The 27,190-nt window shown below is 47.7% G+C and overlaps 1 protein-coding gene across 2 annotated transcripts; it reads right to left on the reverse strand.

Moving 5' to 3' along the window:
- Positions 1 to 1,746: 1,746 nt before the first annotated feature.
- Positions 1,747 to 26,914, reverse strand: PTPA (protein phosphatase 2 phosphatase activator). 2 transcript variants are annotated; one of them, XM_083485322.1, is made up of 10 exons: positions 26,762 to 26,914; positions 23,348 to 23,451; positions 21,686 to 21,772; positions 19,448 to 19,573; positions 18,213 to 18,330; positions 13,019 to 13,118; positions 12,565 to 12,689; positions 11,852 to 11,952; positions 4,569 to 4,676; positions 1,747 to 4,447 (listed from the first exon to the last, which is right to left on the reverse strand). In XM_083485322.1, the coding sequence occupies exons 1-10, from the start codon at positions 26,784 to 26,786 to the stop codon at positions 4,373 to 4,375; spliced, it is 969 nt and encodes a 322-aa protein (XP_083341448.1). In that variant the 5' UTR covers positions 26,787 to 26,914; the 3' UTR covers positions 1,747 to 4,372. The 2 variants fall into 2 exon arrangements, with proteins under 2 accessions (XP_083341448.1, XP_083341449.1); XM_083485323.1 differs by having other exon boundaries at positions 26,614 to 26,853.
- Positions 26,915 to 27,190: the final 276 nt, after the last annotated feature.

Consider the following 27,190-nt stretch of genomic DNA (forward strand, 5'->3'; position numbering starts at 1 on the left):
ACTTTCTTTCAATCCCAGGGCCCACACTGCAGTAGTGGGCACGGGCAGAGGGGGAAATGGGTGGAGCCTCAAGTCTGAGATTGGTTAAAGGTAATCTGCTTTGATGTGTTTTTGGAGCAGATCAAACTGGGTTTGAGGTTTTACTCCCAGGCAAACCTGGCAATGCTGAGGATTGAACCTGCAGCCTTTTGCATCCCCTAAAGCAGGTTTTCAACCTTTTTGAGTCCATGGCTCCCTTGACCAACTATGCTCTTTCTGTGGCACCCCTGTGGGGCTCAGGAGCCCCGTTGTGTCACCCCTTGCCTGTAGAACTATCAGCCTCTTACCCTTTTATGAACACCCTCCCTTGTAGAGTGTTCCTTCAGCGTCCTCTCCTCTTCTCTCCTTTCTCCTTGGGAGTCCTCTGAGCAGCCGCTGGTCTCTGAGGTGCCCGCCCCTGCCCCAAAGAGAGGTGCCACCTCACACTGCCCTACAGGGGCCTGGGACACTCTGTCCATTCCCAATAGGAAGGGCTGGAAGACTGGCTGGCAGAGCTCCCTCACCCACTTGCTTGCTTACTCTGAGGCTGCCTCAGCTCCTGGCAGCTAGCGCCCCCTGGCCAGCCCCAGAGGCACCATTCGCCTGGAGAGCTTGTAGCCAGGGCTGCTGCAACAAACAGCAGTGCAAGGCAGAGATGAGAGGGCATCAAGGGAGGGAGGGAAGGAAAGAGGGACAGAGGCCAGTGTTGCCTGCAACACCCCTGACCATTATTCAAGGCACCCCAGGGTGCCAGAGCACACTGGTTGAAAACCGCTGCCGTAAAGTTAAAATTCTAGTCCTCAAGGTTCTGAATAAAGGGCTGAATTTAATGGGAACATTGGTCATCTAGCTCAGTACTATCTACACAAACCATCAGCAGCTCTCTAGGGTTTCAAGGAGGGAACATTCCCAGCCATACCTGGAGATGCTGTCTGGGACTGAACCCACAACCTTCCACAGGCAAAGCAGATGCTCTGCCATTAAACTACAGCCCTTCTTGGGAACATTGGAACCTGCCTTATACTGAATCAGAACTAGCTCAGTACTGTCAACACTGACTGGCAGTTGAAGATTCAGGTCACAATCAAACCTGGGATTTTCTACAAGCAAAGCAGGTGTCCTACATCTGAGCTATGGCCTTTCCTTTTAAATAAAGTAATAAACTAGTCTTCATAGTTCTGAATAAAAGGCCAGATTAAATAGGAGCATTAGGGAGCTGCCTTATACAGAGTCAGACCATTGGTCCATCTAGCTCAGTACTGTCTACACATACTGGCAGCAGCTCTCCAGGATTTCAGGGTCAGGGGGGTCACCCAAACCTACCTAGAGAGGTCATGCAGGGCCAACCCACCCTCTATCCAGAGTAAGGCAATTGCATTTGGGAGGAGCGGCAGATCTGGGCTTCCAAGGAGCGCAGTACTTGCTGCCTCCTTTACTTGCCACTCATCACCAACCCCTTCAATGCACCAAGGCTTCCCGAGGCCACCTTCAGTCGCCTCAGGTGGCAGCAGTGTATAAGGCACTAGTAGCAGCAATGGGGGCAGAGAAGGAAACAGTGGCAGGGGAGCAGCATTTTCTGTTTTGCCTCAGGCAGCAGAATGTCTTGGGCTGGTCCAAATGTCAGGGATTGAACCCAGGGCTTTCAGTGCTGCAAGAAAAAAAAAATCTGCCCCATCCGCTTCCATACAACTGTACCAACCCCTTATGCCGAACAAACCACGACAGCCATTAGATGCAAAACATGAAACTTTTTCTTCTTTTTAATTCAAACCACAATGCTAGAGGAAACCAGAGGAGTCAGGGAAGAGTGCCATGCGCAGAGAGCCTTTTCAGGTGGTGATTCTAGGCCAAGGGGAGTTACATGCGCTTCTTGGGTGGGGGGTGTTTGCAACAGACAGCAGAGGCGACAGAAACCATGCCCAAGGAACAGGAGGATGGGTGGTCCATAGGAGGAGTTGAGCTACAATGAAGGACCCAGGTTTTTGCAGAAAGAGGAGGCAACTGTTACACCACTAATGGTTGACATGAGTGCCAAAATTAGGCCTTCTCAAAGGATGGTGTGTATACATTAACAGGGAGGTATCCTGTTCCAATTTGCAAGCTGGCCAAGGGAGCCCGCTGCCCTGGCAGACACATCTTAGATAAACAGGTTTGCCAAGCTTTTAGTTCCAAAACCTGCCAAGCCTGTTTCACCCAGAGGCAAGAGCAAAACGAAACATTAATGCTTCAGTCCCTGAAATGTGAAACCACTCTCTCTCAAGCCAACTACAAACTTCTTTAAGTTGTCTATCTCCAACTATGTGGAGGGTTAAATGTGGAAAAGGGGTGTGATTTTTAACTGGATGGGTCAAAAGAAAGCTCATCTCCAGCTATTACACATATAATGGCTTTGTGCTGATTTTTCCATATAGGATATGCAAATGGAGGGGTGCAACCCCTGCATTTATGCACCTTCCTTCTCATGCCTACCACTTAGATCAGGGGCGGGACCCTCCCAATGTTGTTAGCCCTCCCAATGTTGTTAGGACTCGTCGCTGGTGCTGATGGAAGTTGGGAGTAAAACAACGTATGAAGGGTTGCACATCTCTCTCACAAAGCTCCACACCAAGAGTTAAAGAGGCTGCAAACTCACAGCAGGATACGAGTAGGGTGTGCAGTCCATACAAAGTGGCTGAACCCTCCTTTTTGGGGGTCTGTTTAAACATGAACTTGCACACAAGCCTCCAAAAGAACAGAAATAAGGGAGACCTTAAATAAATGCCAAAATGCTCCATTCCCTTGGAACCAGTCAAGAGTGCCAAGATTAGAACATGGTCTAGAGCAGAGGTAGTGTTCACCCAAGGTGGAGCCACCTCTGAACACCCAAAGGTCCACACTCATGAACCCGCCAGCCAAAAGAAGTCCAGCCATTGGAAAAGGGGACAATAAAGGCAATTTTTGGCGATGCTGAAAATTATTTTTAAAGGCTATCTCCAACGAGCAAAATAAAAAATAACCTACCATCAGAATTTAGTAATTGGCAGTGGGGAAGGGTGATCCTGTGGTTGAAAGAAGCAAAGTATAAGAAGCAAAGGCAGGGCACGGCAAGGTCTTTTGCCTAGTTTAGAGTTGGGACAGTTCCCAGTGAGCTCAAACCAGTTTTGCTCAGCCTAGCAAACCTTTGGCTCTCAGTTCTTCTACTAGCTCCTAGGAAAAGGAGCTCTCAAGCAACCCTCTGTAAAAATACAAGCCAAAATTAATTATCACCTGCACAAAACTTTGCACGGTGTAGGACTCAAGGCTGTACAGGACCCAGGCAGCACTCAAATTGTTAAGAGCCCTGCCAAGTGTAGCAAAAAGCCCTGAGTGCTGCCCAGGTCTTTCTGAAGCAGCCCAGCAGACCTTGCAAGGGGAGCATACAGCCACGTTCTTGAACACCTCTCTGATTTTTGATTTTTGATTGCAAAGATCACCCAAAAGCTTTGCAGCAAGCCCCCTGACAGATAAACCCTCTTTGTATGTGGATGGAGGGTAGTTTTTTTGAGTTGGTGCCTGCAAAAATGTTCTGTGAACCTGCGGGAGGGAGCACTTGACAACATGTTGCCTCCAAGCGGATCATGAAATGGGATGCATCTGAACCAGCTTGAAGCTGAACTGATGGTTCTGCCTCTCTCCAAAAGCACAGCACATTTAGTTTGGCAACAGTACTGGAAATGGGGGAGGGGAGAGAGAGCACCCCATTTCCTCCCTAAACTACTAGCCCCTAGTTTCTCTGCGAAGGAGCCAAGCCACAGCTCAAGTAGGTTAGAGACAGGTTTTGATGATGTAGGCAGGACCCACAACTAAGATGACGGGGGGGGGGGGGAGAACACAGATGCCCTCTTACACTTTTGCGACCAGGAATAAAAACATTTAGGGAGGCCTCAGATGGGAAATGTGGAGCCCCTCAGGATATCAGACTGCATTCCCCAGACTGAAAACAGCAAGCTTTTAAAAATATAGATATAAAATAGAACAAAAGCAATGGGTGCAAAGGATAGTCCTGTGCAGGGGGAGAGAGAGCAAAAGAGAGGGCACATACTGTTGTGGTCCAGTGTTAAAAGTCATGGGATCACATTCCAAGGCGGGTTTTCCCTTCTTCAAAATGCAGGGGGAGGGGTCTTTAAGAGAGTCAGAAAATCTTCCTGGTGGTTTGTCCCGCACCCCCAAAAGTTGGAAAAAAATAATCCGCGGAAATGAATGGACTGCATTGCCTGAGGGGTGGGGGTGGGGCTGAATGGGGAGAGCTCTGGCCCTTCACCCTGCTCTCTCCAATGTTTTCTGACCCCCTCTCTTTTTTCCAGAAATGGGGGAAAGAATACCCTCCAAAACCTCCTTAAGATGCAACAGGCTGAATGGAGAGGAGGCTGCCGAACTTGAAGTGCTGGATCACAGGGAACTTCTCCAGGCACTGGGAAGAAGACAAAGAGAACATTTGGCTGGGGCCTCTTTCAACACCCACCCACCCACCGCACAACTTGAGCTGGAGAGAGGTTTTGCTCCAGGCCCACCTCCCTCTGCTTTGACCTTACCTCTGCTTTGTACATGCGAATGAGGCCTTGGTTGACCTTCGCCCATGAAGGGACAGCGCTAATGTTCCACAGCTGGTTGGAGTGCTCAGCAAATGGGCCTGTCTTCATCTGGAAGACAAGACACAGACAAGCCATCACCACAAGGCACTGGCACACCCCGTTCCAGACCACCACTGGACAGGATGTCCCCAATGTCCTTAACCACACAGCTACTTGATCTGCACTCCTTATTTCCCACTGGATGCCATCATCCAGGCCAATGAAATCTGCTCTGAAGAAATACAAGGGCAGGGCAGCTCTGGTGCTTACACCATTCCCCTCTAGCATGGCTCCAGTACTAGAATCTGCTGTTCCTCCTCCTGACATGGGCACAAAGGCATCCTCCTCCTTACCCCAGGCATCATGACCCTAGTCCTACTCCCTGCAGTGAAGGGACCCAAACACTACACTATGATTCAACTGTTCTATTCTCCTTATTTATCACCATCATTTATAGCCACCTAAATTTACTACGCAGAATGGAAGCAAAACCTGATGCTGACCTGTGATGGGGCCTTTTTGGTGTTGGCTCTCCCACTGCAAAATGCCTTCCCTAACAAGGTGCATCCTGTCTCCCTCTGCTTTCAAGAGAATTTTTTTAACATTCCTGTTTACCCAGGCATTTGATGGCTGAAAAAGACTGCTCCTGACAATCCCAATATCATTAGATGGATTTTTTCTTTAATTCATAATTGCTTTTAGAATGTTTTAAGAACATCAGAAGAGCTTTGCTGAGCCATCTAGTCCAGCATCTGTTCTCACAGTTGCCAACCAGATGGGAAACCTGCAAGCAGGATCTGAGCACACGAGCAGCACTCTCCCCTCCTGTGCCTGCCAGCAACTGAGATTCAAAAGCATCGCTGCCATAATCTTCTTATCCTCCTTTAGCAGTCCTTTCACTCTCTTGTCATCGAACCACCACACTAGATGGTTTTCTGCTACTCATATATTTTAAAAACATTGTTGCTGAACTTAATGTTTTTAACAACGTTTTAGTTTTAATTGTAATTGCTTTAGGAATGTTTCTAACTCTAAAATGGATTGCAATGTTTTGATCTGCTTTAGGGTGCTTTTGCTTTGTTTTTAAATTGTGTGTCCGTTTAATGTTCTGGGCAACAATGGCAACAACAACAGCAACAACAACAACAAACTGATTGTTGGTTTGACAGACGTTTTGCTTTGAGTGTTAATGGGTTGTTGTTTTAATGGAAGAGTGAGGTATAAGTCAATAAAGTATTATTTAAAAAAATACAGCAGTTTCTAGAGACCAAGATAACCCACAGATAAGGTTAGGGGAAAACAAGGGTGGGGGGAACTCAGTTTGGGACTGGAGTGGGAGTGGGGGCGGAAGAGAGAAATAGCTTCTGGGCACACCCAGAGAATGCAACTTACTCTCAAGGGAAGGCAGGGGGAATGGAGGCAAACTTCTTGTGGGAAGATTCAGTGACATCATCAACCACAAGGCCAAAAAAAGGAACTTGGGAAAATAAGGAACTTTTGACAATGTAGGGGTGTTTTGAAGAAGAAGAAAACCTCACTTCCTCCCCCTCCCCCTCCCCCTTCCAAAATCCCAAAATCTCAAACTGCCAAAACAGTCACAGCTATCCCCTAAAAGCAGGAGGGGATCAGACTGCATTTCTGAACTTACTTTTCCAGTGCAGGAAGCCCAGACGGTTTGTTGTTACAGGTAGGTTTGTACAAGTGAAAAAGTATCCCAAAGTGTATGTCTGTGTGTTCATCTGTCTATGCATATAGATATATACTAGCGGTTCCTCTGCTTGCCAAGTCCTTGGCAATTCCCTCCACATTAATCCCTCAAATAATCGTAGAACAATAAAGGGCCCAAATGGGCATCTATGTCAACCCCCTGCAATGCAGGAATCACAGCTAAAGAATTCCTAAAGAAAAGCTTTTCTTTCTCATCCCATGCAAGCTCACTTTTGTGGCCTGTTGAGTTGTTCCTTCCTGCAAATCCAGGATTGTGATGAGGCACTACAAACCTTCCAATGGGGGCTACATGGCAATAGCCTTACCGTTTTATGTATATAGGAAGATGTGGGTGGGTGAGTGTTCGTGAGCACACAGGGATGTTTGGGAGTGGAGGGAGAGAAAGAGCTCAGTCATATGTTTAGAATCTGGTGACCTCAGCACTGAAGCACTCTGGGTAAAAAGGAAAAAGAAAGGAAGCCACAAAAAGAATATCCTCTGTCCTCCCCCAACAGCTGCAATGGATGTTAAGTTACACTTCCTGTCAGCGTACATGAGCGCCAGAAAAAATAAGATAGGCCAAACATTTCCCAGGAAACTTCCCCCTTGCATACAGAACGAAGGGCTGTGTGCGCCTGAGTTCCCAGAACAAAAATGTTGGCTGGAATTCTGCATGATAGCAGTCAAGAGCTCAGCCCTCAGTGGGTTAAAATACAGTTGCACCTTGGTTTTCGAACAGATTAGTTCTCAAACGTTTTGGCTCCCAAACGCCACAAACCCAAAAGTGACTGTTCCAGTTTGTGAACTATTTTTGGAAGCCGAACGTCTGACAGGGCTTCCATGGCCTCCGATTGGCTGCAGGAGCTTCCTGCAGCCAATCAGAACCCTTTGGTTTCCGAACATTTTGGAAGTCAAACTGACTTCCGGAACGGATTCCGTTCAACTTCCAAGGTACGACTGTACCAAGTTTCCTTCTTTGAAGAGACAGCACAGTGCAGCGCCGTCCACAGGAAGCAAGACCACTAGGGCTCTTCTAGCTCAGGACCATTTTCACTGGCTGGCACAGGGTTTCAGACAAGGTGTCTCTCCTGGCCCTACCTGCAGGTTCTTTAATCACTGAGCTATGACTATTCAGGGGCATCATGCATTTTAATGCAGCCATGGCATTTTCCGGAGAGAGGAGGTGGGATGGGAAAAATCAAGGAAAGTAAAAGAGCATGCCTTTGCACTGGGGCAAACCTTTACTGTTGCAAGCTCCTAATCTTCAAGAACTTGGAGAAATGCTGAAGTTGCAACAGCGGTTTCTCCTACTTTCCACAGTGCAGTTCACAGGTCATGGGCTTTGGGGGTAGGAAGTCCTTGTACTTAGGAAAAAAGAAGCTCAGTTGGTTAGAATGTGGTGCTGATGACACCAAGGTTATCAGTCTTGCATAAGGGACAGCTGCGTATTCCTGCACTGCAGGAGGTTGGAATAGATGACCCTCCTATCCTATCCTATCCTATCCTATCCTATCCTATCCTATCCATACCAAGCCAGGACTATTGGTCTGTATAGCTCATTATTGCCTAAGCTGGGTCTCCAGGCAGGTGACCTGCCTTGCCCATCTTGGAAATGCTGGATTTGGATTTTGGATTTGATATCCCGCTTTATCACTATCCAAAGGAGTCTCAAAGCGGCTAACATTCTCCTTTCCCTTCCTCCCCCACAACAACACTCTGTGAGGTGAGTGGGGCTGAGAGACTTCAGAGAAGTGTGACTAGCCCAAGGTCACCCAGCAGCTGCATGCGGAACAGCGGGGACGCGAACCCAGTTCACCAGATTAGGAGTCCACCTCTCTTAACCACTACACCACACTGGCTCTCGCTGGCAATTGAACTGTGATGACCACCAACTAGGTTGGCTTTAAAAGAGGATTGGACAAATTCATGGAGGAGGAGAGGGCTATCAATGGCTATGCTCTGCCTCCACAATGGCTATGCTCTGCCTCCACAGATGGAGGCCGAAGTACTTCTAAATACACAGCTGCTGGAAACTGCAGGAGAGGAGAGCTCCTCTTGTGTTAGGGTCCTGTTTGTGGGCTTCACATTGGGGTTTTTTGGTAACAATCACCATCCTGTCTGTGTAGGGCAAAGAAAGCTGGTCCCCTCCTGACCACCAACATCCTGGCCCTCGAGACTTTAAAATTTCAGACAGATTGCTGGTGGCATTCAAAATGGGTATTGCCTCTTGAAAAAAATGAAGAAAAACAGGTTGGCTTGCAAGGACCAGACTCTTGTGCGCCCCAAAGAACTAGAACACAAACAACACCCCACCCAGGCGGGCACAGCTTTTCCAAACCAACATCTGCTCTCACTGAAGCCCTTTTGCTATTGTTTGGAAGTAGGAAAAGGGGGGGGGATAGGGAGGAGGAAAAAAACTAACACACATACACAAACACACACGCAGAGAACCCTGTGGCTCATTCTAGCCACAAAGGGAGAGAAGAAAAGTAGGCAAGCAGAGTGGGGGGGGAGGGAGGGGGAGAGAGCGAGAGAGCGGGAGAGCCACAGACCCGCAGTGACCCCAGGGGAACGGAGTGAGTCAGGGCAGCCATATTGAGCAGGAAATTACTCACAGACGCTGCGTTCCTGCCTCTCCGTTCCCGAGAGAATAAGCCTTTTGTAAAAGGTTCCTCTGTCGGTTAAAAAAAAAAATGAGGAGGGAGGTATTGGTGGGGAGGGAGGGAAAGGGGGGCAAGCTCAACACAGCACCTTCCTGTCATTTGCTTCCTTACCAGCTGAAACCAGAGCCCAGCCTCCCTTGCCCCCCCAAAAAAAACCTCCAAATTTGGGAGGCAGTGAAATAGGGGAAAGAGCTGCCCTGCCCTTCTCTGGGATTTTTTTAAAAGAACGCCAACTCGGGCAGAACTTGCAAATAGTCGATCCAACATTTGCTTTTCCTGCTCTTGGATCTGCTCCGTCGCCTTCACCCTCCCTCGTAACAGTAGAAGTTGCAAGAATCCAACGATGATGAATGCTAGACGGTTCAGGACAGACAAAAGAAAGGATTTCTTCACACAGCACAGAGTTTAACTGTGGAACTAGCTCCCGCAGGAGGCAATGATGGTTGCCAATTTGGATGGCTTTAAAAGATGACTGGACAAATTCATGGAGGAGGAGAGGGCTATTTGATGGCTATTAACCATGACAGCTATGCTCTGCCCTCGTGAATACCAGTTGCTGTGACTCACAGGAAGGGGAGAGTGCTCTTTGCCCTGGGTTCTGCTTTTGGGCTGCCACTAGTGGGCTTCTGGCTTGCCACTGTGAAAGCAGGATGCTGGACTAGGTGGGCCACTGGCCTGATCCAGCAGGCTCTTCTTATGTTCCCCAACCCCAGGGGAACGAGGGGTGTGTTTTGAAAGGGGTGCTGTTCTAGCATTAGAAGATACCTAGAGGCAAGGGGGAAGTTTCAAAAAATAAAAATAAAAAACCCAACAACCAACCCAGCCTTCCCCAGGCTGGCAGCGCTTCTCTCGCCCATGCTCCCACCACCCCTACCGCCAGACAGCATGGCCAGTGGCCATGGATGATTGGAGTTACAAGTCCAGCAATACCCAGACAGCACCACCAGGATGTCTAGGTCCAAACTCATGGCAAGTAGCTGACATCAGAACAGTGCCCTGTTTAGGGAAACAAGAGATTGGGGCAATAGTCATATTCCCCCCCAAATGATTGCTTTGGTATGACAACTGTAACTTGAGGGGGCCTCAACCAATCAGCCAAGTGTGCTTATTGAGCAATGGAGTTTGGAAGCAGAAACTAGAGGGTTGTTTCCCCTCTATGGGTAGAACATGTAAATAAAATTCCTTCCATATTATTTTGTTGGTGTTGCAATGATCATGCTCATCCACTAGATGCCGATAGAGGGCTCTCAATGCTGGCAGACGCCAAAGATAGTACTCTGGCGGCATCTAGTGGCCTAGCACAGGAAAAGGCAAAAGGGAAATGCCCACCAAGGAGAAAGATAACCCATTGTTAAAAGGATGCTTCTTTGGGGAGAGTACCCAAGCTCAGAACATTGTGAATGCTCTCCAAAGTAGCAAGGAGGAGAGGGAAGAGGGAGCACATTCCATTCCACCCCTAAGGGCAGGGTTTGCAAATATCAGGTGGGTCTTAAGCTCAAGAAAAGCCAGCAATGATCAACAAAAAAGGGCAGGTTGGACTCAGGCCCAGCTGGAAAAGAGCCACGCTGCTCGGTGCCCCTAGGCCAGCATCATTTCTTTTCTTTCCTTCCCTTCCCTAATAACTTTGTTTTAAAAAATTAAACAGGAACGACCACCATCCGTACACAATACGCTATGGAATGAGGACCATGAAGCCCTCTGCAAATTGCCAGGGCAAGGCTTTACACAGAAATCTGCTATATACTGAGTTGGGCCACTGGTCCACCTAGCTCAGTACTGTCTACACTGGCTGGCAGAGGCTCTCCAGGGTTTCAGGCAGGAAACAGCCCTACTCGGAGATGTCATTGGAGAATCAACCTGGGGCCTTCTACCTGCAAAGCAGGTAGAAGCTTTACCACTGAGCCACGGCACTACCCCCCCAAAAATAAAGTAAGATTCTAGTCCTCATGGTTCTGATTAAAGGACTGAATTAAGGAAGAACACTGAATCAGCCCATTAGCCCATCTAGCTCAGTACCGCCTGCACCAACTGACAGCAGCTCTCCAGGGTTCCAGGCAGGGGACATTCCCAGCTCTACCTGGAGATGCCACTGGGGATTCAGCCTGGAACCTTTTGCTCACAAAGCAGGTACTCTACCACTGAATTATGGCCCTTGCCCCATTTAAATTTGGCTATACACATTCTCTAAAAAGTCTGCCATCTTTCTTCATAGGTGAGTCACTCCACACACACCCCTTGATCATTCTGGTTGCTGTTTTCTTAATCTTTTCCAACTCTACAACATCTGTTTTGAGGCTGATGGCCAAAACTCTATACACTATTCCAAATGCTGTTGCACTGTAATTTGTACCATAACATTAGCATGTCAGCAGTTTCAATTCCTTTCAGATGCCTTAAAGAACTAGGTACCCACCGGGCGCCAGGAAGCATAGGGGATCAGGCCAAAGACCCATCTAGTCCAGGATTCTTTTCTTACAGTGGCCAAGATGCCAAAGAAGCTCATGCTATTGGCAGGGGTACATTCCTATCCTTTGCTTCTACCTTCCTCTCTCTCTCAGCTTCCTGAGTTCTCTGCCTTTTGGGTTCTCTCTTTTGCTAATTTACTTTGAGGTTGATACTGTTGGAACTTGGCCCATAAGAATGTCAGAAAGGAGATCTCACAAAGCACAGATAGGAGGGTTAGGAAGTGGAGGTGAGGAGCCCAGATATGATCTGGCATAGAATCATAAAACTGCACAGTTGGAAGGAATCCCCAAGGGTTATTGAGTTCAACCCCCTTCAATGCAGGAATCTACAAAAGTATGCATCTTTGAAAAATCTCATAAAATGATTCAGTAGCAAAGACTGGGGGTGGGGGGTGGGACTCAGTCTCACCTCTGTAATGAATAGGATGCACTCAAGAAACATGAAGTCTTTATGGTTTTCATTCACCACTTTCTCATCCACAAAATGTCGAGGTTCCAGGTTTGGGTGATCTGAGAAGGAAGCATTATGTTTCAGGGCAGTTTCCATTTAGATGCCGAAGGCTTATCGGGATGACCCCATCCTCCCAGCTTAGTGTGGCAAATTGGGGGTTAGAGAATTGTTCTAGGTACAAGCCCATCATCACTTCTTATGCAACAGAAGCAGGGTCCTCTCTTAACCAGCAACAAAATGGGCACTTCTGATCACTCGTTAACAGGGAGCACAGGTAATATTTGAGGTTAGCAGTACTGTGAGCTTTGATCAGAGTTACAAATAGCAAAGGAAAGGGAGAAATTAGGCCCATCCCTCAACCCCTTCACAACAATGGAACAAATTTCACAGAAGAGAAGATGTATCAATAGGCTAGCATTCTAAGGGTCCCTGGCAAAGGGCGAGGGAAGGAGCTACTTTTCTTACCAGAAAGTTTGAGGACCCCCATGCAAGGTAACAGAGAGATCATTCTGACCATTACTTCCCATGCAAGGCAATGGAGAAAATGTGGAAAAGGAGGGTGCAATTTGCCTTAGGGTGCCTGATTGAAAAATTATTTTTTTCTTTTTAATGGAATAAGCCCTGGTTGGGGGGCTGATGGAGTTGGCAGTGGGGAAGCTTTCCCTGGTTACCTATCAGTTGTGAGCTGCCCCATATGAAGGGCAAGAACTGGAAGTCATCCAAGCCCCAGACTCCTTGGCTCCCAGCCGGTTCCATTCTGTAGGTCTTCTGCAGCTTCCGCATGACTTCCAAATACCTGGAGGAAGAAGGGGATTGTTAAATTCTATTAAATAAATGACTAGTCCCCAGGGAAGCCTCTCTAAGGTGCTCTCATGAGGCCTTGCCTACAAAGCCTTTGAGCCTCTCACTGTCCTCTTGACCACAAGATGGTGAAAGTGATTACTTATTCTTCTCTGGACCCCCTCCCCCCCACCATCCCTCTCATGCAAGATTGTAGCAGAGGCTTCGTCCTCTGCTGGGCTGAGCCATTATTAAAAACCCACTTTCAGATACCACAGGGTCGATTTTTAGCCCTTTCACACACACACACACACACACACACACACACACACACACCAGCTTTACCTGTTGAACACTTTGAAGACAATGGCCAGCTGGTCATCCACCCGGAGAACTCCAATTTTGCAAAGGCAGCAGAGGAAGGCGGCAAACGCTGCTTCATGACCTGAGATGAAAGGTCAGGAAGGGGAACAATTTTCAGGACAAGGGACGAAAACCCTCTGCACTTGCATGACTCTTTGGAGGGCTACATGTTAACATGGCTACCTTTATTTATTTATTGCCCACCCTTCGCCCTAAAGTCCCAGGGTGGATGACAGCATTAAAACACAATATTAAAAACAGTTTAAAACAATTTACAATCACAGAAATAAGGTGGGTCCTAAAAAAATACACCTCAAGTATCAAAATACCAGGATAAAGTGGTGTGTCTTCAGCATTTGCTGTAAGCTGTGCAGTGAAGATGCTAGGCACACCTCTGCAGGGAACGAGTACTGCAGCTTAGGGACCACCACAGAGAAGCCCCTCCCTGATAGCCCCCTCTGCCAACCTCAGCACCTGAGAGGATCTGTAGTGAAGGAGGCAGCATTTCTCAACCATTTATGCAGAGAGACACCTATGAATGTGGGGCTACACCAAGTTTCACACACATTAAGGTGAGGGAGAGACAAGTCTATGCCTGAAGGAGCTTCCAATCTTAATCTGGAGAGCTGGGAAACACAGGGCGAGTGCATGCAAATAAGCAACACTGTTTAAGATGGGGAAGTGAGTGTTTTTGTCCTGGGAGGCCAAGTCTTTATCTCACCCACCACCCATCATCTGGCACAATAATGATGGCAGGTTGTCCTGCCTAACCTGGTAAAGTTGGCACTTGATGATGGAGAGGTGGAGAGAAGCTCCCCAAGCAGGAGTGAACCCTGTGCATGTCAGCTAATGCACAGGAAAGCTCAGTCCTGCTTTCTCCAGCCCGCCTGCCACACATATGATGTCAGGTATGGGGCAAGTGAGGCATGGATCTAGGCCCTTTCAATCGCCAAGGGCAGAAATGTAGGAAGCAGGAAAGCATATACTGAAGCATATTTTGTCATGAATTAAGTGCCTAGGCATTTTTCCTTTCTATTCTGTAAAATATTTTAAGATGGCTCCCCCCTTTTTTCTTTTTATTAATATTATTCTCTTCTCAAGAGCGACCTGTAATTTCATTGTTAAGAATAAAGGGATGTCACAAACTTGAGTCAAGCAGGTCAATTTTTTGCTTTTTCTCTTGTATATTTGCTTTTTTTTCTTCTTCTTCTTTTCTTTTTTTCATTGCTATTTGTGGTGCGGTTCTTCATTTTATTTACTTTCTTTTTTGCAACTTTTTTTAAAAAAAATAAAATGCTATCTATAAGGTTTTGTTTCATTCACGCAAGTACTTAAAAAAAATTATTTCTGTTGACAGAATTGAGGCTTATTCCCAATCTGGGAACTATGTGCATACTCTGTCTAACAGAACTGAATTTAACGGATCAACTTAGTGTTTGCAGGATTTCTGAACTTGTCGGAATTTTTAGGAACTACCGTATTTTTCGCCCCATAAGACGCACCGGCCCATAAGACGCACCTAGATTTTTGGGGGGGAAATAAAGGAAAAAAATTTTATTTCCCCCCCAGGTGCGCTGCGCTACACCAGGAGCTTGGGGCGTGCGGAGCTCAGCGCGCCCCAAGCTTCTGCGTGCAGGCAAGGTCTCCGCTAGCGTGGGAGAGCCGGGCGCCTCTCCCAGGGCTAGCGGACTCCTGCGCTAATCCAGAAGCTTGAGGCAAGCTGAGGTCAGCGCGCCCCAAGCTTCTGCGTGCCGGCAAGCAGTCCGCTAGCCCTGGGAGAGCCGCGGGGCTCTCCCAGGGCTAGCGGATCGCTGCGCTATACCAGGAGCTTGGGGCGTGCTGAGCTCAGTGCGCCCCAAGCTTCTAGGTGCGCGCAAGCAGTCCGCTGCTGCCCCAAGCCTGGCGCACCCGGTGGGACCTCCTGCGGGTGCGCCAGGCTTGGGGCGGCAGCGGACTGCTAGCTTCTAGGTGCGCGCAAGCAGTCCGCTGCCGCCCCAAGCCTCGCGCACCCCCTGCCGGGTGCGCCAGGCTTGGGGCGGCAGCGGACTGCTTGCGCGCACCTAGAAGCTAGCAGTCCGCTGCCGCCCCAAGCCTGGCGCACCCGGTGGGACCTCCTGCGGGTGCGCCAGGCTTGGGGCGGCAGCGGACTGCTAGCTTCTAGGTGCGCGCAAGCAGTCCGCTGCCGCCCCAAGCCTCGCGCACCCCCTGCCCGGTGCGCCAGGCTTGGGGCGGCAGCGGACTGCTTGCGCGCACCTAGAAGCTAGCAGTCCGCTGCCGCCCCAAGCCTGGCGCACCCGGTGGGACCTCCTGCCGGGTGCGCCAGGCTTGGGGCGGCAGCGGACTGCTAGCTTCTAGGTGTGCGCAAGCAGTCCGCTGCCGCCCCAAGCCTGGCGCACCCGGTGGGACCTCCTGCCGGGTGCGCCAGGCTTGGGGCGGCAGCGGACTGCTAGCTTCTAGGTGCGCGCAAGCAGTCCGCTGCCGCCCCAAGCCTCGCGCACCCCCTGCCGGGTGCGCCAGGCTTGGGGCGGCAGCGGACTGCATGCGCGCACCTAGAAGCTAGCAGTCCGCTGCCGCCCCAAGCCTGGCGCACCCGGTGGGACCTCCTGCGGGTGCGCCAGGCTTGGGGCGGCAGCGGACTGCTAGCTTCTAGGTGCGCGCAAGCAGTCCGCTGCCGCCCCAAGCCTCGCGCACCCCCTGCCGGGTGCGCCAGGCTTGGGGCGGCAGCGGACTGCTTGCGCGCACCTAGAAGCTAGCAGTCCGCTGCCGCCCCAAGCCTGGCGCACCCGGTGGGACCTCCTGCGGGTGCGCCAGGCTTGGGGCGGCAGCGGACTGCTAGCTTCTAGGTGCGCGCAAGCAGTCCGCTGCCGCCCCAAGCCTCGCGCACCCCCTGCCGGGTGCGCCAGGCTTGGGGCGGCAGCGGACTGCTTGCGCGCACCTAGAAGCTAGCAGTCCGCTGCCGCCCCAAGCCTGGCGCACCCGGTGGGACCTCCTGCCGGGTGCGCCAGGCTTGGGGCGGCAGCGGACTGCTAGCTTCTAGGTGTGCGCAAGCAGTCCGCTGCCGCCCCAAGCCTGGCGCACCCGGTGGGACCTCCTGCCGGGTGCGCCAGGCTTGGGGCGGCAGCGGACTGCTTGCGCGCACCTAGAAGCTAGAAGTCCGCTGCCGCCCCAAGCCTCGCGCACCCGGTGGGACCTCCTGCCGGGTGCGCGAGGCTTGCAGACACTCGCCCGAAGCAGGGGGAGCCCTCCCGAGGGCTCCCCGTGCTTCGGGCGACAGGCTGCCGCCCCAAGCCTCGCGCACCCGGTGGGACCTCCTGCCGAGGGCGCGAGGCTTGCAGGCATTCGCCCCATAAGACGCACCCCCGATTTCCTCTTCATTTTTGGAGAGGAAAAAGTGCGTCTTATGGGGCGAAAAATACGGTACATTATATAGCCAAAAATAGAAAAAGTCAATAGAAAAATTATATAAAAATTCAATTCAATAAGTATATAAAAATTCAATCACTATTAATAATCAATTATTAAATATATATATATTCAGAATTATATAACAATCAAAAGAAAATAGTGGATGAAGACACAGTTTTTTATTTTAAAAATTACCATATCTAAATGATATACAGAAACATCTATTAATAACCCCAAAATCTGAAATAGAAATCAAGAAAACAATTTTATAGTTGGCTAGTGGTAAAACACTTAGATGGATTTCCTATTGAGCAATATAAAATATATGTAGATCTTTCAGCACCAAAACCTTGCCAATTATATGACATTTGATAGGGGAATTCTGTCAACGATGTTTAATCAAGCAAATATTGCTGTTATACCAAAACCAGACAAAGACCACACTCAATGCGCTTATTACCACCCAATTTCATTAATTTAACGTTTATATAAAGATTTTAACAACAAAGTTGGCAATTAGAGCACAACAAGTGATATTGTTTATAAAAAGGAATGCATGGTTTATCCACCTACGATTTTTTGGAGATAAGTATTAGGATGTATAAATACTATTTAGGGGAGGGGGTGGAAATTAAAATTGTCAGATGATAATATTATCCTACACCACATACCAATGATATGGGGTTTGACAACTGGTCAGCGTGGATGGACTCTCTGCGCCCTTACTTCTGCCAAAAGACTGATATTGATTCGCTGGAAAGCTAATACTATGGCCCCCTTTGATCAATGGACAGAAGATATGACAACTCTTCCAATATGTGAATGGACTACTTTTAAGATGCAGGTTATGTGTGGATAAATATAATGATATTTGGAATGCATTTATAAAAATTATAATGACTTGTTAATAATTGTATACTCATCGGAATAATGACATATATACTTATGTATCGCATTGTATTACAGTTTCAAGCACCTTTTTGTTTTTGTTTCATTTCTTTCACCTTTTTTTTTCCTCTGAAATTTTTCAATAAAATTCAATAAAAAAGAGGAGGAAAGAAATCAACAACTTTTATAACTATTAACCCCAAAAGGAAAAGCAGCAGGCTTGCCATACAAAGTGAGAACCGCCATTGAACTATCCTCACTTTTAACAGCAATACAATAGCACCACCTCGTGACCAACAGCAGTTTTGCAATTGACTAGACAACAGACCTGCCTGGAGGTGGGGTTTTTTAAACATTTAACTGGCACACCAAATCTGCTTGCCCTGCCCGTGGGCATTTTGAAGACCAACAGTCATTTTAATGTTCATTGCTTTTGTTACACATTAGCTGTCAAGCAAATTTAGAAAGCCTCTTCCTGTTGAAGCAGGCACTATTTTGAAAGCAAAACAACTTTTGTAACACCACGTCTGAGCAGAAAGAGCACAAAGAGTCCACTGCTGCTCCCTCTCCAATCTCCGAGTCTTGCTGGGAATAGAGGGAAATCCCTTTAGGAGCAGGATGCCATAAAAGATGGGTGCTGACCACCCCGTAACAGCAATCAGCCCTAATGGCTAAATGGCTGCCTCTATAATCAGAGGCATTTTGCTGCTAAATACTGGTTGCCAGGGAACAGCCTGTCCACCTTGCAGGTTTCCCAGAGGCATCAGCAGAGCAGCTTCCAGGACATCCAGCAGGCCACCTGGGATGGTCCAGGCCCCTTTACTGAAGCAGGGAGGGTGGGGGAAAAGCTTCCAGGTCAGTCTGCTCATCCCCTGACAGATACCTGTCCCATAGTCAATACGAGTAGAGTTGCCCACTGACTCCTTCAGGTACACTGCCACTTCGGCGATGGCGTCTGACAGCTCACTCGGAACCACAGTGGCCACCAGGTTCTCAGCCCCCTAAAGGAACAAACAGCCAGGGTGTTAGGTTGGTCAGGTGCTATTCCCACACTCAAACTTTGAGAAGCGTCAGATCACTGCCCTTCTCTCTCCCCACCCCCTTTTTCTTACAGCTTTCAGCTTCTCCTTTAATGTAATTAGGGAGATTTCACCACTAGGAGGGGTTAATCATCTGTTTAAAAATCTGCTAGTCTCTTTTCTTTTCCTTTTTTAAAGGTGCCAAAATATTTTTTTATTGTGTTTGCTGAAAAGAAGCTGCTGTCCCTTGATAATAATTCACCATGCATCTCAGAGCCAATTTACAAGACATTTTAGTGTGGCAGTGCCTACATTTTGGAACTCCCTGCCTATTGACACCAGGAAGGCACCTTCACTGAATGCTTTTGGAACCTGCAAAAAATATTTGTGCTTAGACAAGCCTAACCTAGACATGTATTACACACGTGTGTGTTTGGATTGGTTTTAAGCTTATTGCTTCTTTTATTTTTTGAATGTTTTAAGAGTTGTTTTTACTGATAATTTTATTGTTTTATTTCTGTTGTAAACAGCTTTGGGGTTTTTTAAAAAATTAAGTGGTGTATAAATTATATGACACAAAAATTAAAAAACAGAGCCAACATGGTACAGCTCTTGTTAGACAGTACCAAATCAGACTACCAGGTGGTGGTGGTGAAGAGAACAGGCATATCTAGGTGCTTTTATATACACAGGAAAATAAGCAAGTCAAACTATGCCAAAGGTAGCATAGTTTCCCCTTTCCCCTTCAATGCAAGAGCCAAATAAAAAGATTTCCTTTGGCCGTGAACAAAATCCAGATCAAGGAAAGCCATAGTACCACTCTATTCTGCCTTGGTTAGATCACACCTGGAATACTGTGTCCAGTTCTGGGCACCACAGTTGAAAAAGATTGTTGACAAGCAGGAATGTGTGCAGAGGAAACCAAGCAAAAGCAAATGGCTTTAAGGCAATACCTGAATCATAGACACTCTATAATCATACGACACTCTGCAATCCAACTCTACAATTCTATAATTCTATGAAAATGAAGCTAGAAGAGAATTGGGCAACTCCATTCACTACCACAGAAACAGACACAGACACACACTTACTGCTTTACCTGATCCAGTTTGGTGTACCACGTCCGAAAAGCCTTGTTCCCAAAGCGAGATGGCTGGTCCACTGGTGGGGTCTCGTCAATCCACCTGTCAAGCGTGTTCAGGAGATCAATCAGCTTTTCAACTGGCTGACAAGAGAAGGGAGAGGAGTCTACTTAGGCAGAAGGCAGACACAAACACATCACACATCCTGCTCACCAGAGACCAAATGTTTCAAAACGTCAGCACACATCCCAAGCTGATCATTGGCAGAACTTACTATTTCTTATTTATTTATTTCATCTATTGCATTTACAGTGGTACCCCGGTTTTCAAATGTTTCAAAAGTCGGACGTTTCGGATTTCGAACGCCGTAAACCCAGAAGTAAATGCTTCAGTTTTTGAACACATCTTGGAGGTTGAACATGCCACGTGGCTTCCGCTGAGTGCAAGATGCGGAGGCCTAGCTGTCAGCTATTGAGTTTTCGGTTTTCGAACATTTCGGAACTTGAACCGTCTTCTGGATCACATTCGAAAACCAAGGTACCACTGTATATCCCACCTTTTTTTCCATCAGTTCAAGGTGGCATACATGGTTCCTTCCTTCCGCAATTAATCCTCACAACACCCCTGTGAGGTAGATTAGGCTGAGAAAGGCAGTGACTGGCTCAAGGTCACAGCCAGTGAGCTTCAAGGCCAGGTGGGAGTATTTGAACCCTGGTCTCTCCAAGGTCCTGGTCTACAACTACACCATTATTATTATTTATTAATAAAAGAAGACAACTAATGAGGCAACCCTTTCCCCCATACACCCCACAAAGATTAGCACATTGAGGGCTGAGCATTCTTTTTTTTATAAAAAAAAAAATGAAACTCAGAAGAGGAGTACAGAATGGAGTTCCAAGAAGGGGGGGCGGTGCTGGCTAGTGCTGTGAATAGGAACCAACTCTTTTCAGGAAGAGAAGATGCCCTGCAGATCCTCTTGTATATACTTTTTAAACATGTTCATTTGGGATGTGGGGGATTTTCCGTTCCTGAATGATAGGGGGTAGGGGCTTGCAATGCTGCGGCTCCAAAGGGCAGCACATACTCCAGGAAGGAATTCCTCCTTTAAGAGTAGACAAAGGACAAAAACAGCAGGAGCAAGTCCTCTGACTTTGCCGGAGGCCTCGTGCGTGAGAAATCCTCTAGTCTCCCAAGCCTGAATTTGATCCTTTGCTGTGTCAGAAGGGCGTCGGGAAGTGCCAAGTCCAGCAGCTTTTCTGGCCCTTGAAGCATTGCAGGAGCAGCAGGAGGAGAGAGTAACGGGGGAAATTGACAGCATCATGCTATCTCCAAGCCAAGAGCCATCATTTGTTCTGCCTGAACTAGACAGACAAGTGGTCCGACTCAGGTTAAAACATCTTCCTGTGTTTGTTTAATCCAGCCTTTTATTCAGAACTATGAGGACTAGACTCTCTATTTTTAGGGAAGGAGGCATATCTAAGTCTTAAAGCTCATGCCTTGCATGCAGAAGGTCCCAGGTTCATTCCTCAATGGTATCTCCAGGTAGGACTAGGAGAAACTCCTGCCTGAAACCTTCGAGAGCCACTGCCAGCCAGTGTTGACAGTACTGATACAGACAACCATCGCTCTGACTCAGTACAAGGCTGATTCAAGCAGCACAATTTCTTTTTTGCATGCAGAAGGTTGCAGGTTCAGTCCTTGACGCTATCTCCAGGTAGGACTGGGAATGTCCCCCTGCCTGCAACCCCTGGAAAGCTGCTGCCAGTCAGTGTAGATAACACTGAACTATTTGAACCAATGGTCTTACTCAGTATAAGAAAGCTTTAACCGAGGCCATTATTCGGAACCATGAGGACTAAAATTTTGCTTTATTTCTCAGGGGAAGGGACCATTGCTCAGCAGCAGAACATCTGCTTTGCACACAAAAGATCATCAGTTCAATCCCCATTGGCATCTCCAGGTAGGGCTGGGAATATCCTCTCCCTGAAATCTTGGGGGAGCCTCTTCCAGGCAGTGTAGACAGTTCTGAGCTAGATGCACCAAATGCTTGGAGACTTTTTGGCCTTGGGAAACAATATATAAATGAAGCAACCCCAAAATCAATCTCAGAACTAAAAAATAGAATTGGATAAAATACAAATTCAGCAACGGCAGCCAAAAAAAAAAATAATTTTAGCCCATTCAAAAGCTTGGTGGAAAAGAGCTTGCCTGGACTGGAAAAGAGAAGAGCATGGAGCCCTCACACTTTGGCTTACCTCAGAGACTTTGTATTCACAGGTCAGCTTCTTGCCCTTGATGCTTTCATTCAGCTTGAGAATGAAGCCTGTGTAATCTGCATAAGCCTATTTTAATAATAATAATAATAATAATAATAATAATAATAATAATAATAATAATAATAATATCAGAGAGAGGGAAAGCAAGAATGGAGCATTAGCCAGACAATCCATGGAAAAATCCAGCAATGTGCTTATCCCGCCCTGGGGAGAGAGAGATCCATGGGGAATAGGCATGCCAGGGAGAAGGCACGTTTCTTAAGACTGATTGCCCACTTTTCCACCAGTGCAGTCAAGATGGCCAGCAGAATCAGCACTGAGTAAATGAGGTACAAGCATTTGGCATGAAACAACTGCGAATTTTAAGAACCATCACATTGAATTAGCTGTAATGGCTAATTGTTAGAAGCAGGGTGCCTGTGAATGCCAGTTGCTGGGAATCACAAGTGAGGAAAGTTGCTGTTGTGTTGAGGTCCTGCTTTCAGACTTCCCATAATGGGCATCTGGTCAGCCACTATGGGAACAGGCTGCTGGACTGGATGGGCCACTAACGTGATCCACAAGAGCCCTGCTTAGGTTCTTACATTAAACCTCCATTGTCAGAGGCAGTGTCCCCCTGAATCAGCCTTTCTCAACTTTCCCACGTGTTGTTGGACTAAATTCCCATCATCCCTAGTGAGAAGAGCCAGCAGTCAGGGATGATGGGCACTGTCATGGGTGCCTTTTGGCCTGATCCAATAACCAGGCTCTTCTTAAGTTCTTATAACAGGAGCTTTAACAAATCTTTGGAGGATAAGGCTATCAATGGCCATTATGTTCTTTCTTCACTGCCAAGATGCCTCTGAATACCAGGGAGAGTGTTGCTGTTGCACTTGGGTCCTGTTTGTGGGCTTCCCAAAAGCATCTGGCTGGCCACTGTGAGAACTGTGGTTTTTAAATTATATTTTTATTATATTTTGTACATCGCCTTGGGACATACATAGGAGGCGATTAATAAGCAATAACAACATTTAATGGATGCAAGACTAAATGGGTCTTTGGCTTGATCCATCAGGACTCTTCTTTATGTTCTTATGGAATACAAAATTGATAGGAATGTGACAGAGATTGATTGGGTCAGGCTGCTGTCAGTTAAAAGTATTCCACTGCCACAATACTGAAGGATGTTGGAAAATGAAATTTTGCCACTCTTCTCCAACCTCCCAGCAACTCTGTGCTGACAGACAGCAGTCTTCTGCAGCAGCAAAGGATTGAAAGTAGAAAGCTGACTTTTTTAGCTCCCTGACACAGACTAAGTGGGACCATTCTCCCAGACAGGTTAGCTTTCTATGTGCAGAGAAAGCACAGAGTGTCATTTAACCCGGAGGGGGGTGAATCTGTGGCCCTCTGAATTTTGTTGGATTCCAAATCCTATCAGCCCCAGCAAGGATGGACAACTGTCCAAGGACGATGGGAGTTGCAGTTCAGCAACATGCAGAGGACCAGAGGTTCCCCTCCCCTGATTTAACATGGGGGACCCCTCCCAACTTCAGTCTCAGGTGGTACAGCCAAGATACCAAAGTGACCCCTCAGCAGGAACTATTTCCTGCTCAGCCCACATGCCAATGGTACCTCCCCAGAAATATACCAAACATTCTGTACCTGTGAGCGTTTCCACTTCCCCATGTCGGGAACCATGTTGATTTCCTTCTTGGGGATCATGAAACTTCGGTGGGGAGGAGGCTGTGCTGCCTCCTCGGGGGATTCTGGAAGGAGAAACAATTCAAACCATTTGGACTGTGAAGATGTTGCTATGTTCTCAACTGTGAGTTCCTTTCTAAATAAAATATTTTCAGGCCATTATTAAAATCCACTTACCTATCGTATTGACTCCCTATGTGGAGCATGATTAAAATCCAATATTCAGGACAGATAAAGGAGAGTACTTCACTAAGTAGTGTTCAGCTGTGAAACTCACCCCCACAGTAGAGGCAAAGATGACCTTACCAACTTCGATGACCTTACAGCATCACAGAAACAGAGAATTGGAAGGGATCCCCCAAAGGTCATCTAATCCAATCCCCTGCAATTCAGGAATCACAGCTAAAGAATCCCTGACATGTGGCGAGCCAACCTGTTTTAAAATCTCCAGTAAAGGAGAGTCCATCAGCTTCCAAGGAAATCTGTTCCACTGCTCCCTGATAGTCATTTTCAAATATCTGAAGGGCTGTCATTTGGAAGACAGAGCAAGCTTGTTTTCTTCTGCTCCAGAGAGCAGGATCCAAACCAGTGGATTCAAATTGCAAGAAATGAGTCTCCTTAATTGGAGGTTGGAAGGCCATCTGTCAGGGATTCTTTAGCTGTGATTCCTGCTTCGCAGAGGCCCATGGGGTCCCTTTCAACTCTGCAGTTCCATGATTCTATAAATTAGCACATGCAAGTAAAATTTAACGCAACCGCTCTCAGGAGAAGGGCCTAAATGCAAACAGGACGCCCTTGCTTTTCAGATAGCTGTCTCCACAAATCACTTTGGCCTTAAAAGTGGAGCAAACTTGCAGCCCAGAGAGAAACCCCTGGCACGGATGGCTTTCAAAGGAGGTTTAGAGCTTGCAAAGCACTCTAAAGTCCCTGGAGGCCTTTGGATGAGTGCCAGGAAGGGGGTAGGGGGGAGAATGCAGATTATCAAGCTGCAAAGTCAGCAGGAACTCAGCCTCCTCCCCACCACCAGCAGACTAGGTAGATGGTTTGGTTCATTTTTCCTCATTAGCCAGGAAGCAGGTAAGCACTCCCCTCACCCAGCGCCTTGTCAAAAGTGCCCTGATCCCCTCCTGCTCCTGCACAGAGGGAGGCTCCCTTTCTAAAGTTGAGGGCTCTCAAGGATGAATGGCTGTGCTCTACATTCCTGTTCCAGCAAAACAAGGTGAATGTAGTCACATTGCCTCAAGGGAGCCAAGAATCGTGGAAAGGAGAAGTGGAACAGAAAAGCAGCGGGGGGGGGGGAGGAGAGATGTGCAGGGAACAGAGAGAGGATTTTGGTCCCCAACCACAAAGGCGACAGCCAATGTCTTAAGTTTTCTCCCAGTAAGGTTGCAGAGTGCCAAAGCATCAAAGCCATTCAGTCTGTATCTTTCATTGCCAAAAATAATCGCATCCGGCTCGTGGATCTTATCTTATACCACCAGACACATTCTCGCCTTCTCTGCATTTTAGCCACATGAAAGCCCTCTGTGGTCCGAGGGAGAGATATGCTGGCCCAAGGTCACCTGATGACCTTCATGGCTGTAGGGCGGGACATGGTTCCTGATACTCTAAACCCAACATTGCTAAATGAAAATCTGCAGTTGGTTACCAGTGGAGTATCGTTGCCCATATTTACATCCCGCTTTCTTCCAAGAAACTTCACAACAACCCTGAAGGAAGATTAAGGGGAAGTTTAGGGGGGGAAACTAGGGAACCCTTTTCAACTTGAGGGCTGCATTCCCGTCTGGACAACCTCCCAGGGTCTGCCTGCCAGTGGTGGGTGGAGCCACAGGCCAAAGTGGGTAGGGCAACAAATGTAAATTCTACTGTTATATAAGTGATTAGTTTCTGCACCTGTATCTCTCTCTTCCATCCATTCGGGCAAGCAAGGGCCATTATCAGAGTTCAAGGGACCCATCCCAGCCAGGCAGAAGCACTCAGTGAAATTATACATGGCATGAAGAAAGTGGATAGAGAAAAGTTTTTCTCATTCTCTTACAGCACTAGACTGCATGGACACCCCATGAAACTGAATACTGGAAGATTCAGGAAAGATAAAAGGAAGCACTTCTAAACGCAGCACATTGTTAATCTATGGAACTCTCTCCCACAAGAGCAAATGATGACAACCAACTTGGGTGGCTTTAAAAGAAGATTGGACACATTCATGGTGAAGAAGGCTATCAATGGCTAGTTCTGCCTCCACATTTGGCAAGACACGCTTGGAGACAGTAATGTTTCAGAGTACTATTTGCTAGAAACCACAGGAAGGGTTTCTAACTATGTGCTGTGTGAAGGACTTTTTAAATTCTGTCCTAAATCTTCCAGCATTTAGCTGCACTGTATGCCCATGAGTTCTAATGTTCAGAGAAGGGGAGAAAACTTTTCTCTCTTCACTTTCTCTATGCTGTGCATCATTTTATAAACTTCTGTCAAGTTGCCTCTTCCTCACCTTTTCCCTAAAAGTCCCAAACGTTGCAACCTTTCCTCACCCCCTGGATAATTTCACTGGCCCTTTTCCGAATCTTTTCCAGCTCCACAGTTTCATTTCTTTAGGTGAAGTGAGCAGAACTGTGCATAGCATCCCAAATGTGGCAATGCATTACATTTACATAATGGCATCATGATCTTGGCAGTTTTATTTTCAGCACCTTTTCTAACAATCCTGAGCATGGAATTTACCCTTCGCCCCACCCCACCCCCCAGCTATTCACAGGTGCCCCACACCTGGGTCCACATCACCACTGAGATCCTCACTACGTATTTGCGATCTCTTTCCTGGACAAACCTCATTACGCAGCATGTGTGACATTAGGGTTTATTTATGGCATTTTGCCCCGCCATGCAACACTACGTATACTGTATCTGCACTTGCCATTTTAATGCCCATTCTCTCGCTTTGGGGACATACCCTGGAAGCAGTGGGGTTAGGGGAGCTCATGGCTTGGTTCCAGTTATGGGGGGCCAACACCCACTATCATGGATAGAATCTAGCAGCAGCAGCAGCTCAGGCTCACCCTGAGAACAACAACAACAATAATTCAGGCTCACCCTGAGTAGCCCCAATATATTTTGCCACCTGAGTCAGACCCCAAAATGGCACCAGGGAAGGGGCAAGAGAAGAAACGGGGCGGGGGGAGAAAGCTCGACATGGGGATCTGCTGCTCTGGTGCATCCTGTCGCCTCACCTTGCCTCATGGGTGAGCCGGTCCTGAGTAACCCCACAGCAACCCTCCTCACGAGCAAGTCCCCGTGACACGGAAAGGAGTTACAACACCCCTGCAAGGTAGGCCACACTCCAAGGTGGGGCTGGGGCTGGGTGGCTCTCTTCCTTACCTGGCTGCCATTCGCTTTCTGCCATCTTCCTCGAGCCGCTGCCGCCGCCTTTCACCTCTCACCACCTGACACTGGAAAATAACCGCCGCTTCGCCATCTCGGATACGGGCACCGGGGCCGTCGCTGTGAGGAGGGCTGGGCAGGGGCGGGGGCGGGCGGAGTGAACCTGACGCTGCCATCTTGATAAAGGGCACCGCGACCTACACAGGGTTGGATTACGAGTTCTCCAAACATCAGAGAGACGGGGGATTTGTTGTATACCGTTTGACTGTTAAAAAAAAGAACGCAACCTCAAAGTGGTTTATTAAAAGAATAAAATAATGAAATTTCTAGTAAAAACAACAACAGTTAAGTTAAGAGTAACCATTTAGAATTTATAACAGTTTTAATTTTTTTTAAATACAGACATTACATAGTGTCCCTCTACAT

This window comes from Podarcis liolepis, assembly GCF_965112155.1.
Source record: "Podarcis liolepis genome assembly, chromosome: Z".
Taxonomy (NCBI): domain Eukaryota; kingdom Metazoa; phylum Chordata; class Lepidosauria; order Squamata; family Lacertidae; genus Podarcis; species Podarcis liolepis.

Excerpts from the sequence above, each read along its gene's own strand:
- PTPA (XM_083485322.1), bottom strand. The coding sequence starts at position 26,786 with ATGGCAGAAAGCGAATGGCAGCCAG. Across the intron at positions 18,331-19,447 it reads GGTACACCAAACTGGATCAG|GGGGCTGAGAACCTGGTGGC; the intron begins GTAAAGCAGTAA and ends TTGTTCCTTTAG. Across the intron at positions 11,953-12,564 it reads GGGCAGCTCACAACTGATAG|ATCACCCAAACCTGGAACCT; the intron begins GTAACCAGGGAA and ends CTTCCTTCTCAG.